Source organism: Symphodus melops (genome assembly GCF_947650265.1).
Source record: "Symphodus melops genome assembly, chromosome: 10".
NCBI classification, from domain to species: Eukaryota; Metazoa; Chordata; class Actinopteri; order Labriformes; family Labridae; genus Symphodus; species Symphodus melops.
Window position 1 is genome coordinate 23792695 of NC_136700.1, and position 17520 is coordinate 23810214.

General features: G+C 41.1%; 1 protein-coding gene across 1 annotated transcript in view; it reads right to left on the reverse strand.

Moving 5' to 3' along the window:
- LOC306830035 (seizure protein 6 homolog) overlaps positions 1-14195 on the reverse strand; it is a gene marked incomplete at its 3' end in the record, with an annotated part of 130905 nt that extends 116710 nt beyond the window's left edge. The window contains exon 1 of the mRNA XM_079353252.1: positions 13865-14195. Within this exon, the coding sequence (XP_079209378.1) occupies positions 13865-13937 (73 nt within the window). The 5' untranslated portion in view covers positions 13938-14195. The remainder of the gene's footprint in view (positions 1-13864) is intronic.
- Positions 14196-17520: the final 3325 nt, after the last annotated feature.

A 17520-nucleotide genomic window follows, 5' to 3' on the forward strand; every position in this document is an offset into this window, starting at 1 on the left:
GCACACCGGACATGACCCAACCATTAGGTTAAATGTAGGAAATCAAAATGAGCTGTTAAAATTGTCAAAGTAACACAGTTACCATGTTTATTTAGTATGTCTTTGATTTCAGTGCACCATAATATAACAATTGGTTCTATTATAATACTTGGAATTCTTTATGCGGGGCTTAATTGTCACTGTTGCTTTGCAGTGATTTTTCTCTTTGATGACTCATTTGTGTCAATAAGAAACCCAGCTGGGAGAGGAGCTGTTACTATCTGCCTTTGCCTTAATATTGGAATTTATAGTGACGAATAACTCTCATTTAAACTTAGACTATTTCACCCCTCAGTAATTTCCACAAAATATTCTTTCCATGATATTCTTTTCAGCTGTTGTACTTTCCAGCCATTTTGTGCGTCTGTGTTTTGTCCTCCTTCCCGTCGCTCGCTCAGTGTGCAATTCTCTTCACTCCCGTGGAGGAATGTGGCCGTCTGTTATTTGCAGTGTGGGAGTTTTGAATGGCGGCCTTTATGAAAAACAGGTGCCAGTTACTGTAGGGGAGCAGAGCAATCTAACTGAGTCCTGCCAGCCTTTCAGAGCACAGCCTGCAGCTTTTCCCCGGCTCGTAATTAAGCCTCATTCAAGAATAAGCTATGACTAATACTGCCAAATTTTACATGGGGCTGTGCAGAAATGCCTTGCTACACTACAAGCTGATGAGAAAAGGGCACATAACAAATTCAGATCACAAATCAGCGTGCGAGTGAATAAGAACAACAATAAGACATGGGGAAGAATCAGGGTTGTGTGAAAATTAGCAGAATTTAAAATGTATGTCTTGTTGTGCATGGCCTATTAAATTAACATATTTTGAGTGTTTGCATGTCTCTTATGTATTATCTTATTAGTGACGCATGAATAATAATGACTGAACTTGATTATTTTTCTCCTTAATTTCAAAATGTGTTTCACTTTTTGCCCCGAGCTCTGTGACTGAAGTTTGTCTTTTTATTTTAGAATGAATTCGAAGATGTTATTGAAGACTGCATTTGTTTTAAACTACGACTATTTCACACTATGACACTTTTTCTCTGATATATTTAGCACTGCACTTCGGTACCTCAAAGAATGCAGCTCAAAGCATTTCTTTATTTTCTTTCATTTTAAACATATAACCTGTGATCATGAGACGTCTGATCTCTGTCCATGGTGCTGAAATATTGACTCTAAAGTATGTAAACACTCTCCAAAGCAGCACATTTTTTCCAGATCGTGGGCAATTTGAACGTATAAGAGAGATTCACAAGAAGTCACACAGCTCTTGGTAGTGCTGCAGGTCATTGACCTAATGTTATAGTGCAACACCTTGGCTACATAAGCAAGCTTTTTTCAGGTTCTGAAGTGTGTTTCTAGTGACCATGTCTGCAGCAGTGCTTAGCTCCTGTAGAAACTCCAGCCAGCCTCTCCAAACTGTGCTGACTCTCATCTTCTGCATATACTTCACAAAACCATCCTTTAAATTCGCGCTCAGATAAACTAGAGCTCTGTTCATAGTCGTCAGCTTGTGTTAACCTTTATAGGTTTGCAGTTTCTTCACAATAAATTTGTTTTTATTGTTGTTCTTATTGCAGATATGCCACTCAATTTTTTTTTGCAATGTTGAAATGACACTAGTTTTTACTCTAAAGGGGGAAAAAGCTGATTCAGATCCTGCGTTCCTTTGTCCTCCTTGCTTCATGCACAGAAGCAGCTGGCTGTAAAATGCATAAAATAATGAAGAAGAAAAAAACACTGTCGTGTCAAAAGATATTGGAAAGAGGAAAGTCTGCATTCATGGCACATTTTGTGATTTGTTCTGCAGATCTCTCTGATGCTGAGTCTTGGCTAGCCGATTGTTTTTATTGTTGTTGTTGGGTTTTTTTTTTAGCTCCGGGCGTTTCTCTCCGACTCACACGACCACTCTAAAGGTAAATAATGATGCAGCTGATTTCCTCTGACAGAGCTCTGTGTCTGTGCACTGCTTCTGCATCTGCATGTTTTATGTTTATTACGTCAAGAGAAAGAGCCTGGCTGTGCTGTCAGTGGCATTTTACTTGGTGAGTCCATTACATACACTGTGCCCAACTTCATATCTATGGAAGTGATTAATTCACAGTTCTCCTGAAACGCTCAGAACAACGTTTTGATTTAATTTATGAAGAGTTGTCCTTTACAATGAAAACCTACCATTATAAAATCGTCTGACTCTTGTAATGTCTCTTGCGACTCTGAAGGGATGCTTGTATATTATTATTTGTATATGACTGATCATTTTAATATCCGTTAGGAGAAAAAAAAACTGCTGACGTGGCAAAAATAGAGCAAGTGACGCGTGTGCTGCAGATTCATATGTCTTTGTTTTGCAGCAGCAGCTTGTGAGAGTCTCAGCTTTCATATCATCGTCAGTTTAAAGCAAACGGCTCGGCTTAGTGTTAACAAGCAACAGTGTGTGTGTGTGTGTGTGTGTGTGTGTGTGTGTTTGTGTGTGTGAGTGAGTGAGTGTGTGTGTGTGATCATCTGCAGTGCAGACTGTACTAATGAGAGCATTACAGACTAGAAGAGAGCCGGAGGGACTCACAGATGTCACCACTCTGCTGTGATCAACAGTACAGTGCTGCTCACTCACCTTATTCACACACATTACTGCCTGTGTCAGATATATGGGAGGTGTTTACTAAACTGATCTGAGCTGCTCAAAACAGGCTTTTGGAAATGCTTTCTTTGAAGAAAATATTACCACAAATGTTTTACTCTTTAGGAATAAGTAATGTGACAACAGCTTGCGACAACAAAAAAGAATATAGCAGAACATATGCCCTTCTGCAGAGATTATCAACGGTCCCCTTCCAAATGTTAGTGTTTGTGTTTCTAATTCTTAAAATCATTTAAGCTCATTTTTGAAATGTTGCAGGAAAGAAAAGTGAATCATGCAGCTCTTAATCAGCTGGTAGGGAGTGGATAAACTCTGCGTCAGATTTGTCAGTTCACAACAGTCAACGATGGAGAATCATCCTTCAGCTCGCCTGTAAGCCTGAGCTCAGGGTAAACAAACCCTTGTTAGGCAACTCAAACATCAGATGTCTTTCTGTGGATCTCATTTGTGGATCTTGCATGACAGAAGTCTCACTAAAGGCATGTTTATCAGGTGGCTTGTTGGGGTCCTGGTAACCTAAAGGTTATGATGCACACTCAATGTACAGTCCTTGCCATGAGTTCAAATCAGACCTCTGTCTTCTCTCATTCTCTCCTCCTAACCGTCTCTCTTCAGCTTTCCTGTCTTATAAAAGCAAAAAGGAAAAAACTGACATGTACGTTTAAAAAAGAAACAGGCAGAAAGGCAGCCAGGTGAGAGATCCATCACTCTCGTAACTAATTACTCTTTACAATATTTACAAGTTGGATTCAATATTTACAGATCTGGGTGGGCATTTGCACATTTTTCTACATATTTGTGGATTTATTGAGCTGCTATTGAGCATTTAAAAATCCTTTTGCACAAATTAAATCTCCATTTTAAACAGTGCATGAATACAGGAGGTGGCTCAACAGGGAAAATTAACTAACAGAAAAAAATACGATCCTCTTTTGTGGACACTTTTCTAGTTTGGCTTTTATGTTGGCATGTTTTATTATGTCCGGAGTTTAACCCAGTTTGAATTGATTTTGTGAGAATTTAATTGTTATATGAAACCAAAATGTTTCTGTAAAACTTTAAAAGGAGCATCAGGTCTCTCTCTCTCTCTCTCTCTCTCTCTCTCTTGATGGTTCCTAAAATAAAACTTTACCATATATATTTTATGTGTTTCAGTCAATGCAAAAATGTGAAATATGGTGAAATGGTGAGAAATTAGACAGATACACTTTGTAAGATGGGACTTTTTGCAGTGTACATGAACCTTTTATTGAACGTGACTCATTGTCTTCTTAAGAGAAGGACTACACGCTGCACATTCATTACTTCCTTTTATAAGAAGTCATCAAACTGTTTCTTTTTCTACATTTAATAGACATACAACATCTTGTTGTCCCCTTCCAATGGACATGTGTCCAATATCTAGTCTGCTAAATTCTCCACCAGCTTGAGTCTCTTACTGCGTCTGTTTCCTGCCGAAACAGTCGCTCTGCTATCATCAACACAGCACTGTGCTGCTGTTTAGATGCACTCTCTCTGTCCTACTCTACTGATCAAATCTCTCGTATTCTGTACAGATGTTGGCTTCAAAAACAGCTGTCTGCTGGAATAAGAACAGCTCTCTAACTGTTCCTCTCTGCTGCTGTTGACAGTGACTTTATTAAAGTTATTTCACAGGAAGTAGCTGCCTGCTGCTGTAACAAATTACTAACAGAGTTACCCCAAAGTGGTTTTGTCCCAGATCAACTCAAACTGATGCTTTGTCACAGCGTCTCGTGAAAAAACATCAAGGCAGAGACGTTTCAACACCTCCTACTAACAAACTGAGGAAACAGACTTAGACTGAACAGAGGCAAACATTCTGCCGAGCAAGAATAATATAATGATGATGATATATAAGGATGATAATATTATTTGCAAGTAACCAAGTACTCATTGATAAAATAATAGGAGTAGTAGAATACTGATAGTACTGAAAATTGCACATCCCAAACTGCAGCGAAGTTGGAAACGTGGTGTTTCATATGACAAATATCGGTTGCTTCATAAGCTGTCAATTAAGTGTTTATATATATATACATATTTTTAATTTAAAAAAAAAAAAAAATTATTTAGTTTTTCAAAAAACAATTAAGCGTTTAAGCGTGTTTAGATGTTCTGCATGTGATGATAGAGAAGCTGGAACTGAGAAAAGACAGACTCATATTGCATCTTGAGTTAAAGACCAGTTCTCAAGACTGTTGAAGATACGATGAAAACACTACTCGATGCTATCCCTAACCCACCCACTTTACAGACTGGAGTTGGGAGATCAAGAAGTTCAACATTATTGTTTATCCAGTGAACATGGGAGAAACAAACCTGTTTTATGAATCACGTCCATGAGACATTTTCCAGGAAAACAACATAAATCACCAACAATTTTATCCTGAATAATAATCCTGCACTTGATACAGACCTACATCACCTCGTGTGCGCTTACTTGCAATCCATCCATTGGTTCTCTTTTTCCTCCCTTACCAACATGCAAGTCTGTCTGGATTTCCCTGGCAACATTTTAGCTGAGCTCTGTCTGCTCTGGAGCCGCTCCACTTATCTTTGGAACAAAGATCCAAAGAAAAGGACATGAAGGAAGGATTAAAATCACAGCCTTTTACTGACAACTGTTGTTTATCTCTCTCTCTCTTCTTCTTGGCCTTGAAATACACAGACACACACACACACACACACACACATACACAAAATGAGCAGCTCTCTCTGCTGCTGTCAGTGAGCTGCGACCCCTCCCCCTCACCCCCCCTCACTGACTCCCCTTTCCTCTGTGGATGTGGAGCGGCAGTCTAAAAGAGAGCCAAGCCTGTCAGAGTCCTAATCGTTGTGGAGAGGCCCTTGGCTCTGTATGCACAGCAGACGCCAGCCCCAATTAGACAGGTGTATACAGTCTGCCAGAGCATGAGGGGAGAGCGGGCAGGCCCTATTCTCTGCACAAACACCAGTTCTGCACCGCCGCTGCTCGATCGATGCGGCTCTGGGACTCGGAGGGGTGAGACTCGGAGGATGTGCAGCAGGGCCGAGGCAGCAGTGGCTGAAAATAAGCCTGAGAGGGACGGAGGAGATGATGACAGAGGAGGAAATGAAAGATCGTCGAGGAAATGAGGAGCAGGCGATGCCGATTACAAACGCAGCTTGTCAAAGCCATGGAGCAGAGTTGATGTTTCTCGAGCAACATTTTGACAGTGAAAAGACAATCAGATGACAGTCCGCTCTGTCACTAAAAGAGAGTAAAAGCAGAGTCACGAACAAACAGTATTAACAATGATGTGTGCATGCTTTCTGATGCCCATGAAACAGCGGACAGTTTTATTACAAGCAGTGGATTTTTAAAAGCTTGTTTTTCACTAACCTTAATTAGCATACCTACAAATATACATGATGGCCTCTGGCTTTCATTAACCAAGATGGAGATTAAACTCAGATCTGAAACCAAGCAGACCTCATATTTTTCCACTTCTGGTTCTCGTCTGAGATTTGGACAACATTCTGCAAGCACTGTACCAATTGTGCACGTTCAGTGCTACTGGACTGCACTTGGTCAAATGTTTAATGTTGGTTGATTAATTAAAGCTTGTCCTAAAAGACAACTGGAAAAAACGTTCTTGAAGATGTTTTCCATTTCATCCCAAAGTTTTCTTTGGTTCATCACTGGCTCACGGATGGAATGAAGAGTATGAGCCTCTGTGGGTCATTGGTATGCTAATTGGTTTTCCTTTCAGATCAAGCTTAGTACCATGGCCTGGATTTTCATTTGGATTCTGGCACCTTTGGAGAAAAAGTACTGAGTTCCTGGAAAAAGTACCTGCAGCTTTAACAGTGTTCAGAAATCAGTTCACATTCTTCCTACAAGCTAATTTAAAAACAGGATTTGAAGAAGACATTTCAGAGCTTTTGTTTACTGTGCATGAGATTTAAGGTATGGTAAGTTACCCCACAAGCTACCTCACTTTTTCTCATATAATATAATAATCACAAGATCATTTCCGCACAGAAAAACATGTCCCCTGAAGTTGTGGCACGCTTTACTTGGTGGTAAATCCCGTTGCTTTTAGCTAATCCTTTCTGGTTTGTGTCAATCAGCGGAAGCAGAGGGAGCAATAAAGCGCTGTTCAGGCCGAGGCGAGGCCTCCAGCCCAACACAGCTCTGATTGGACATTGATTTGCAAGAAATATCTCCAGGTGCTGCAAGCATGATGCTGAGTGGCAGCTGCAACATGACAGCCATCAATTAGAGCGAGCTAAGTCTTAATGCGACAGCCGGGGAATTATTGTGAGCATTAGGTGGAATTAAATGTATCTGTGGGCAGAAATGGATTTAGAGATTGTTCTATTGTCAGATTGTAAACCAAATGAGAGACATTCAGCTCATTCTGAGACTATTCACGTCACTGCATGTTATTCAAAGAGCAATTCACCAGAGAGCTGAAATGATGTTCAAAGACGACAGGATGTGGGATGTGACGGTGACACATAAAGCAGGTGCAGTTCAAAGCACATCACATCCCCTTCGCATCGTCTCTAATTTCACTGTGAGGCTCTGTCAGGACGGATCTCATGCAGGGAGGAGACAGAGATATTGTAAAGCCGATGAATGCAGCCTTCAGGAAACCAGCTTTGACTGACAGAGACGAGGGTAAACACTTCACAGACCCGCCGCTCGCTTCACAGGGACAGCTACGCAAAGAGGGGGATAGAGGGAGAAAAGGGAAGATGAGAGTGCTCCACCCCTCCACCTCCTCAGCTCCTCTCAGGAGGAGTCAGGAGCTGTGTGTAAAGAACCCAGCGCCCCCATTTCCTGTGAGAGGGAGCAGCTCTGAATTTTGATAACACTCATTTCCAATTGAGCATTTCAAAGAGGAAAAGGCTCGGAGACAATTAGAGTGAGAGCGCAGCCTCGGCACCCTGAATAGCCCTTGATGAGGGCGGCGGGCGAGTTTGGATAGGTTAATCAGCAGTAATCGGAAAGCAGGTGTCGAACACGCAACCTTGCAATCCTCCACCCCAAATTATATGATCGTCACGTTCACAAAAGTGCGTCTTTTAATTAAACACAGTGTCCTTTTTCGCTGTCTTTCCCTCATTCAAAAGCGTGAAGCAGTGCTGATTGCATCAGATCAGTGACACCGAGAACAAATTGCTTTTCTGCCGTGGCACCGATGATGAAGGGGGTGGAAACAGGGTGTGTGTGTGTGTGTGTGTGTGGTTTGTTGGGGAAAGAGGGGTTATAGTGAGAGAATGTTGATCATCACCAAAGAGGCACAATAGAGACTTTTATCTGAAGCCGATGCAGACAGTTCAGCTCATCTCTGATGTAGCGGTGAATGGGAGTTGAAGTTTCATGTTTAATCACAAAAGAGTGAAATACAGATTCTCTCAGCACAAGATTCTTTTTAAAAGACATAGTCTGACAAGCTATCACATTATTTAAATCATCTTGCCTCCTGGCAGCTTTAAGACAATCATTATCAATGATACACTTGAATAGATGTAGCATAGATTTTTCTCTAAATCAATACTGCTCATTTACGACTGTCATCAAAGCTTACATTCAGTTAAACATGACTTACAGTTCATTTCTCACGTTTGATCAGTTGAAATGTTTAAGTTAAATCCCTGAGTATATATAATTTGTGTACATTTTTAGTACTTTTCTAGTTTGTATTCCATATTATATTGTTTTTTTACTAACATTGTGCGTTGGTATCCTGCTGCTGTAACGCCACAATTTTCCAGCTTGGAATCCATAAAGTACATCTATCTATCTTTAGAGTTTGAGCTCATCGAGATAAAACTTTGCCTGTCTCGCTCTGAGAATGATCCTAATCACGTCTTAGCTCGGACTCCTTTCTAGGATTTTCTAAGCTAAGGGAGGAGCTCTCTGAAAGTATTCTCAGACTGTTTTTTCATGAATACGGGTCCCGATGTTCAATTCTCAATGGCTGGGTGTTGGTGTATCGGTGCTAAAGTGATGTGTGTGTAACTACACTTTCCTCCCACGCTTAAAACCCCATATGTGAAACTCACTGGTTCCTCTGGGAGAGAAATAATATCACTTTTTAATTTGAACGTTGTTGCTTTGTTGATGACAAATGCAGAGAGAGAACATTGTGTTTCTATCGAATGTGAGGCTATGATGTGTCCGTGTTTGTTGTGCTGAGTTGCTGCTGTTGCTGGCCTAAAATAAAGCCCCTTTAGCCCCGTCAGCCCTGCAGCAGCCATTAGTTTGAGGCATCTCTCCCTGCAGAGTGCTGACAATGATGACAGGCAGCAAAAACGCCAGCTGGGCCTGAGGGGCGGGACTCCGGGGGCATCGTACGCTCCAGGTCGGCCGGGGTCGACATATTTATCTGGGCTGTAATCTGAAGGAAAAGGGACAGAGCGGCTGACCCCGACAACCTCGGGGACATCATCAAAACAGCTCCTATTTCAGGTCGGCCATAACGCGTTGTGTCACTCTGTGGCTCTCAGACAACAGTGAGAGAGGGGAAGAGAGAAAAAATGAGTGTGGGAGAGGGAGGGCACAGCGAGGGGGGGGGGGGGGGGGTGGAAGAGAAAAAGTGATGAATAACAGAGCAGTAATCAGCAGCCAGGGTGAAGCTTTAAGGAGAAGCAGGACTGATCTCTCATGGATCTGAAGCTGCATTATTGTCCCTTCACTCCTGACTCTGTGATTTACTGCAGACTGTACACACTTCTTCACTGCAATGCTTGTGTAGAGCCGGGAGCAAAAGTGCAGTTTTTACTAATGTGACTAAACTGTTTGTTATCTATGGAAGCCTTGAGCACACAAGCATCCATACATTATATTTACGCCTTTTTCTTTGTGATGATGAGTAACGTCCAGTTGTTTTTTTCTTGGTTTTCAACTCCGTTATCTCACATTCCAAGAGTTGTTGCCACAGCACAAAACAAGCATATGCTTCCCTCGCCTCATTAGTGAGGGTGATGGCAACCTGGCATGCCATAGGCTGGCCTATCACAGAGACCAGAGTATTGTTTTGATTTCTAGATCACCAGAATGTGATCCTGTTACACTAGAAAAACAGCTTTGCTCACTCAAGATAACAAGAAAAATACGTCAAGATGTTGATGTTGAAAAAGCAGAAGTTGCTCCTTGTCATGGGTTAAGGGAGCTCAGCGTAAGTTCAAGCAGGAAGACCGGTTATAGCTGCCCCTGGTCGGTGCTCCGGAGCTGGTGGAGGGGGGAGGATTTGATGCCCTGCTCAAGGACACCTCGGCAGTGCTCAGGAAGTGGTCTGGCCTCTCTCCAGCTACCAGACAAATTTCCAGATTTGGTCCACAACGGGACTCTGACCGGCGACCCTCCGGTTCCCAACCCAAGTCCCTGCGGACTGAGCCGCTGCCTCTCTTACATGTTTAAGCCAAATGTGAGAAAACCCAGCTCGACAAAGTCAGAAAATGTGGCTCCAGTCCTCTAAAATGTGCAGGTTCGATGTGTGTTCACAGGTTTTTTGTTTTTAATAAATTGAATTCATATTTGTTTCAGAATGAAAGAAAAAGTTTTTTGTTTTTTTTGCTTGGACCTTGGCTGCATAGAGCACTTCTATTACTTTCTCTCACAGGCTGGTTTAAGAAAATGTCACCGTTTTTGTGTGAACATCGAACAACAATCATCCATCCATAATTTGAACCACTTATCCCATTTTGGGTCACCCAAGGAGACGCTCCCAGCTGTCATTGGGCAGAGAGGCGAGAGGCTGTGTTACATGTGGACAGATTGAGGAGTCAATCAAAGAGCAGACAGACAAACAACCATTCACACCTAGAGGGTATTTAGAGTGACCTATTAACCCTAACAGACCTCGGATGGTGGGAGGAAGCCAGCATACTGGGAGAGAAATGACGCATACATCATGCAAACTCCACACAGACAGTACTAAACACTGCACAGCGCAACATCAGCGTCAGTTCTTGAGAGTTCTAATCAGCATAGAGACCATCTTTAAATCATCGGTATCAAACAAAGCCAAATCGCCATCATCCTCATTAAGGTCATAGTTATTCATAAAAGAGCTGGATCTTTAGCTTTTTCTGAAAGGTGCAAGAACAAGCATGAGGCATCCCTGCACACTGTTGAATGAGATCGACTTTTTTTAAATATCATACGACTAACGCACAAAAAAATATCATGAACTGAATTCATGCTGTGCTTAGACGGACAGCGTGTCCTTTTTAACAGCTGTGAACCCATGATGACAACATGAATAATGTTATAATATACACGTTTAACAAATCTACATCAACTAGATCTGACTGCTGAATGCTCATATCAGCTTTAGAGAAACTTTGGAGGACAGATTAGCAGAGGAGAAGGATCGCTGCTTTTGTCTTCTTCTTCACTTACATTACATTAAAAAAGAATCCCTGTGTGGTAAACAACAGCAGCAGGAACTTGTGGGCAGACACTGTGTTAAAGCGTTTATTGTATAAAACAACTATAAGCCGATTGACATACCTGATGTTCATCCTCCATGACTGTCTTTGTGTTTGTCAGGGAGCACTTTCATTGGACAGTTTGACCTCATTACTGCCTTCAGGGCAGGTGGACCAGAATCCACAGCCCACTGTTTACTTGAACAAATCTCTGAAGAGGATTTTAACCGCTCTTTATTAATGACTTATCAAGGTTTTAAATACACACGCTGCTTGAGGCCTGACTGTCAATGAATCACAGATCAGAGAGGTTTTCTGTCCAACTCATCAACTCTGAAGTTCTTCAAAACAAAGGAGCATTATGACTTACACTTTAATATCATGGTATCATTTCATAAATCCCTCATGAATGGACTGATTTCTCTTCTTTCTGGTATTTGAAGGTCATGTAAACAGGCAAGGCAGACAACTTGGGGCCCAAGACCAGTAGAGGGCCCCTGAGGGCCCCCAAACTTAAGCCATAGCAGTGACGTAAAATGGGCAAATTTTGCAACAGTAAAAAAAACCTCCCGAAGAGGCCCCATCTGACAGCACTCACTCCTGGTGCCTTGCATTATTGCTGTGAAAACCAAAGTTTCTCAATCAAAGTCAACAAAGAAAAATAGACGAGGAATTAACACTCCACTGGAGAGAACCATAAACTGGAAATAAAGAAGAAGAGGAGTCATCGTCGAGACACGGGCAGACATGCTGTTGATGAATGGTGGTTCGTTGGAGGGCCCCCAAAGGATTTTTGCCCCATCAGACTGTAGAATCTCCACTTCTTGTTTGTGTATATTTTAAGGTTGTAGTTAGTTATCTTTAAATTAACTTTATAATTTAACTTCAAGATTTCAAATTACTGAAGGCTGCTCAAAAATATTTTACATGTTTAAGCCAAAAAGTGATAAAAACCAACGATACTAAATCAGAAAAAGTGACTCTGAACCTAAAAGGGTCCCAGTCCTCTAAAAGCAGCAGGTTCGATGCATGTTACGAGGTTTGTTCCTTCTAATAAATCTAATTCATTTTTCTTTCAGAATGAAAGTTTGTTTTTGTTTTTTTTTGCTTAGACCTTGGCTGCATTGAGCAGTTTTATAGAGTACGTGTTTGTCTATTTTCAGAGGTTATAGCTTATGCATTTTTGCAAGAATTATATGATAAAGGAACTCACAATGTATACATTCAAATGGAATGAATTAAAGACATGTAATAAAAAAATAGATGTTTCGTGTGTGTGAATGTGTATGTGTGCGTGTCCAGGTGTGTGCCGTGTGTTTGAACATCTGCCTCGCTGTGATTTCATCTAAACAAACAAACGCTTGTTCCTCTCTTCTTCCACATCTGAGCCCTAAATCAACCTCACAAAGAAAAGTTGAGATTCAAACTGGCAGATTCACAAACACGAGGCTTCTCCATCTCCATTTTCTATATTGCATTTTGTGTAAATGGTCAAGTAAAGCAACGCACAACGCAAATAAACAACGCACTGCAGTCATATTTAGCAGTCGACTAGCTTCGGTTTTTTTCAGTGCAAGTGCACATAGCATCCCTGAAGGAAGCAAGAACAGACTCAACTCTTATTAAAATGGTGTTTGTAGTTTGGTATTAAGACAAAGCTCTGGTTACAAAAGCATACAGGACGAGAAGCGTTTGTGTTTGTGTTTAAGTGAAGAGATGGGGATTCAAACTGCCCCTTCATTACACTAACAAGTGAAGAGAAACTAACAGATCTGATAAAAACTATTGTCACTAAAGCATCATGCTGATGATAAATCTTCTTCATTCCTTTTTGCACACAACAACACGTCAGCAGCCAGACTCGACTGCACAAAGCCAGTCAACACTTTGTGTGATTTGCTGGCATGGCAGGGTGATTATGCAAACACAAACACAGGCGTAAGCATCCATCACAACCTGAATTACACAAGAGTCAGCTCCACAAACACAACATTAACTGACGACTGAGCACCACTTCGTGGAACTTGATTTCCAACACATTGAATAGTGTGTGCTGATGTGTCTAATGGACAAGCTAATGGGGAGAACTGTGTTTAAAGTAAATCTCAGACTTTATTTGAGGTGCAACGAAGTAGAAAATATTAAATCCATCCAGTGAGACCAATCTCTGTAACATCACCCATGTTGTGAAGCTGTCCCTGTTCAGCCAGGGGAGATGAATAATGCAGAGAGGCTGCAAAAAAAAAAAAAATACTATCAGCCCTTCCACTATTGTGACAAGAGCAGCAGGAGATAGGCTGCATTCATTTCAGCACTTCTGCTTTTGTATAAGGCTGGAAAAACACATTTTTATCAGCCTGTTTGCCTACATGAGTTTTCTGCATTTGCTACGAGAAAATCGAAAACTCCAGGCAAGGATATTACAACTAAAGAGTAATCATATGAGAAGTTTGAGCGGTATTTCTACTGAACGATGTGTTTTGACTGCTGTATGTTTCGTTTTGCATGTATCATCCAACTAAAAAGAACAAGGAAGAACACGCCTTGTGCGTTAATTACTAAAAAGGAGTGAATTTAAGAGATCTGTGTGAGCACATGGAGAGACTGACAAAAGAAACCGTCAGAAACGGAAAGCTTCCCGGGCGATAACTGAGCCAAACATTCACAACCAAAAACATGTATTTAGAAGCAGCGAGGCTGAAGAGCTCCATCAAAGCACACATTTTGAAACAGCGAGGAAATACTAATGACATGTCATACCTTTGGTGCTGATGTCCGTGCTCGCCGCCACCAGAACCAACAGCAGAGCAAAATAATCAGTGATCGCCTTCATCACGTTTTGTCCCCGTTTTGCGCTCCTCGAGCTCTTCGTATTGAACGTCCTTGGGTTCAACACTTTTCCGCGGAAACCCTGAACCCTCCTCCGTCACTTCAGCCCGGGTTCCTCTGTCTGAATCACTCCCTGATAGGGACGAAGGGGCTGTAGTTTCCGTCCACAGACCGCTGAGTGTACTGACTCCTCTCCCTGAAAGCTGGAGAGTGTGGATATCTGCTGCACGCTGTCTCTGCTGTGCGCGCGGAGCTTCCGATGCTCGCGTGCATCACTCAGCACCACGGACAGCTCCTAGCGTCCACCAATGGAACTCACGGAGCCAATTAAGCTCAGAGTTTGGGGCGTAACTACTAAGTACTGTGTAATAGAGCAAAGGTTGCTTTCGTCTTTAAAATTGTATATGCTTTATGGGTCAACAACGACCCGTTCAGGTTTTTTTCTTTTCTTGTAATGCCTTTATAATTACAAGTTGCTATAATTCCATGTCTTTGTCATTTAAAGTGTTGACTTGTATTTTACACATTCTAATAAATTCTCGTTAATATCTTTCTTTCCAAAGCTTCCATAAATAGTTAAAACATGACCTGCATGCATTTCCTTTAGATGAGTGTTTCTCATCTTGAGTTGAAACCTCTCCATCCTGTCACCAGTAATCAATAAACAAGATACCACCCCGAAAGAAATAATTAAACATATTACAATTGTTTTACCCATTATTGTAAACACTGACACACAAAAGAAGTTCAATTACAAATACAATAAGTGAAATAAAAACATTTAAAAAAAGTAAGTTTGGAGGTGACAGGAACAACGTAGGTTTCTGCTGCTCTTTTTTTGTGTTGCCAGTGTTTGAATAGGCGCATTAGTGCAAATGTAATTATGATAACCTCAGAGTCGAAAGAGCCTGAGATACATCCGGTTGAGAATCAGTGTCCGAACTGATGATCTGTTAACTGCTGGTCTTAACTCATACCAGTCAGTAAGGGATGTGACTCTTTTGAACGCTGGAAATCTTTGAGGTGTTGATCAAACTGCTGGTCATCGTGTAGGATTCAGCCTGAGCTGCTGGGCGATTCTGCATGATATAGTGAGGTGTTTAATTAGCCATACTTAGTCCACACTAATTGTTAAAAAAGAGCTGGGATAACTTTCAGTTGAATGCAAAGCAGTTTGATGCGCAAAATGTTCAAAGTCTGAAAATCTCTGCCTCTTCATCTTCAGCCAAATCAAACTAAAACGCTTCTATTAGACTGGTAAAAATAAATAAATAAATAATGCTTGTCTAGTTAACTTTTCCAAAATTAATTTCCAACAGTTACCAAGTGCTTTCGATCTCATATTTATGCGTAATGCATGATACACTATTCTGATTTTCTAATGTATTTAAGTTAGACTCTATACTCTTTAAACCTGTTACAAGGAGACTCTTGCAGAAACGTCCTGATATCTACAGGAGGGGCTGGATGCATGAACGTGGATTGGAGGGTGGGAGTGACGTTTATTTACTGTGACTGCTGCACGTTGCAGAGAGCGTTCGCACCCGATCACTACGATCTACGTGCACGTACTTCAAATGTTGCATTACGTTTTCTGTTCATCAGAATGTTGTTCTTTAGTTGATGTTGTGAGTCCTTTGAACTACATGTAGCATTGATACAGAGGCTCCGATACTTCCGCATCTTGCCTCAGGAAATCCCCCGGCTCCCCTACCTCTGACAGTGACAGACTCCCGCTGTGAGGTTCAATATGAACAACAAGATCAAGAGAATATGCAGAGCAGTCCTCCTGAAAATATCTAAATACTTCAGGAGTGGATGCCTTAAATGTCTGAATGTCAAAATGACTGAAGTCATTAGAGGGATATAAATAACCAAGTTTCTCAGTGGTCCGCGTGATTGTTATATCTTGAACATGATTACAAAACTGGTGTTTAAATCGTGACTGTAAACTATCACAATAAATCACATTTCTAGACAATTTTAATCCTTTTTACTCCAGGGAAAGGGCAGGGTTTTAGAGCAGTAGAGAACAAAACTGCAATTAAATCAATCTCAGTGTGTTAACACTTGAGATGTCATTATATTAATGCATTCACATTTGCATAAGTAGAACCACAAATGTACAATTGTGAGTCTGCAGCTCACAATCAGGTGCAGTTCCAGTAAAAGGAAAGGGTGATCAGAAGTAAAAATAGATGTTCTTGTTTTGTGTTGTTACTTAAAAAAGGCTAAAACATTTACATGAAACGTGTTATTGTATTCCATAATTACTTGTTACATGTAATGTATTAAGAAAATACTCTTTCATCTTACACTTGTGCCTGTGAGTATCTGACAGGTTAAAACCAGCAGTGTCTTTAAAAATAACTCGATTTCTAAAGCGTTCTTTCGTTAAGATGTCATTAAAGCATCATGCACACTTTGTGTTGTGTCTCTGACTTTGCATATTCATTATGTGTTGGCTTGCATACCAGTCAAAGAGAAAAAATCAGAGGCAGCACAATGGAAATGAAGTGCTTAAATCAGTCTTTTATAGAGATTAGCCATACAATGACCTACTCATCAACATGTTTGCTCCCATGGAAAAGCTAAGTCTGCATAATGAAGCATGCATGAGAATAGACAGTAACCTTTTGGAGATTAATGCAGGACTGTTAAGTGCATTGCTGAGCTGTGTCTGGATGATAATGTGAACTCAGTGTCTCATCTTTGCAGCTTCCTTTTGGAGAGCTACACATCCTGTTTTTCCCTCAATGCCTTGACTCGACTTCACGGGTTTAATACGAGATGTTGCGTCAGCAGCCCGCTATCTGCTCCGTCTTTTACATCTATTGGTTTTGAGTCATCCTGCTGCTGCACCTCTGGCTACTTAAATCCCCATGAAGGCCTCTGGAGGCTGATCTCAGCTCTGCGTTATGAAGCTTTAGCAGCCAAGGTGCTCAACATCCTCCAATGTGCGTCCAGCCTTCAGCCACTTCTCGGCTCACAGAGAGCGAGAGAGAGATGAGTCAGTACATCAATGAAGAAAATGTCTCCAACACAGAACCCGAGTTTGAATCTCTTCGACGTATTTGCTGTGATTTACGCACCTTTGCCTCACGGCAGAGAAGCTATTCATAGATTCCACACTCAGTATGTAAAAGGCAAGTCATGCAGAGGCATTACTCATCTTATTAAAGGCCCAGTCCGCAGCCTATTAGACCACATTCATGGACGTTCTGTTCACAGATTAAATCTCTCAGATGTGAATACATTTCACAGCCAACTCTAAATATTCAAACATACAAAATGTTTTTGTTTTTTTTTACACAGCACTTTGCATTAAATGAAGTCACCTAATTGCTTAACAGACCAATCATGTTTTTCTTAACCCTGTGCAGTAATTTAACATATTTCTCAAGATTGAAGTTAAAATGTTTTTGTTATGTTGCTTCAGCTAGCAGCAGTGAAACAGGCTCTAATGTCTGTAACCTAATCCTTCGGGGCTAATCTACACAGTGCACTAAAAGGGTATATTTTTGTCAGTGATAGACTCCGATTGTTATTCTTAGAGTCTAAAAGAATAAAAGGGAGGCCTTAAAATA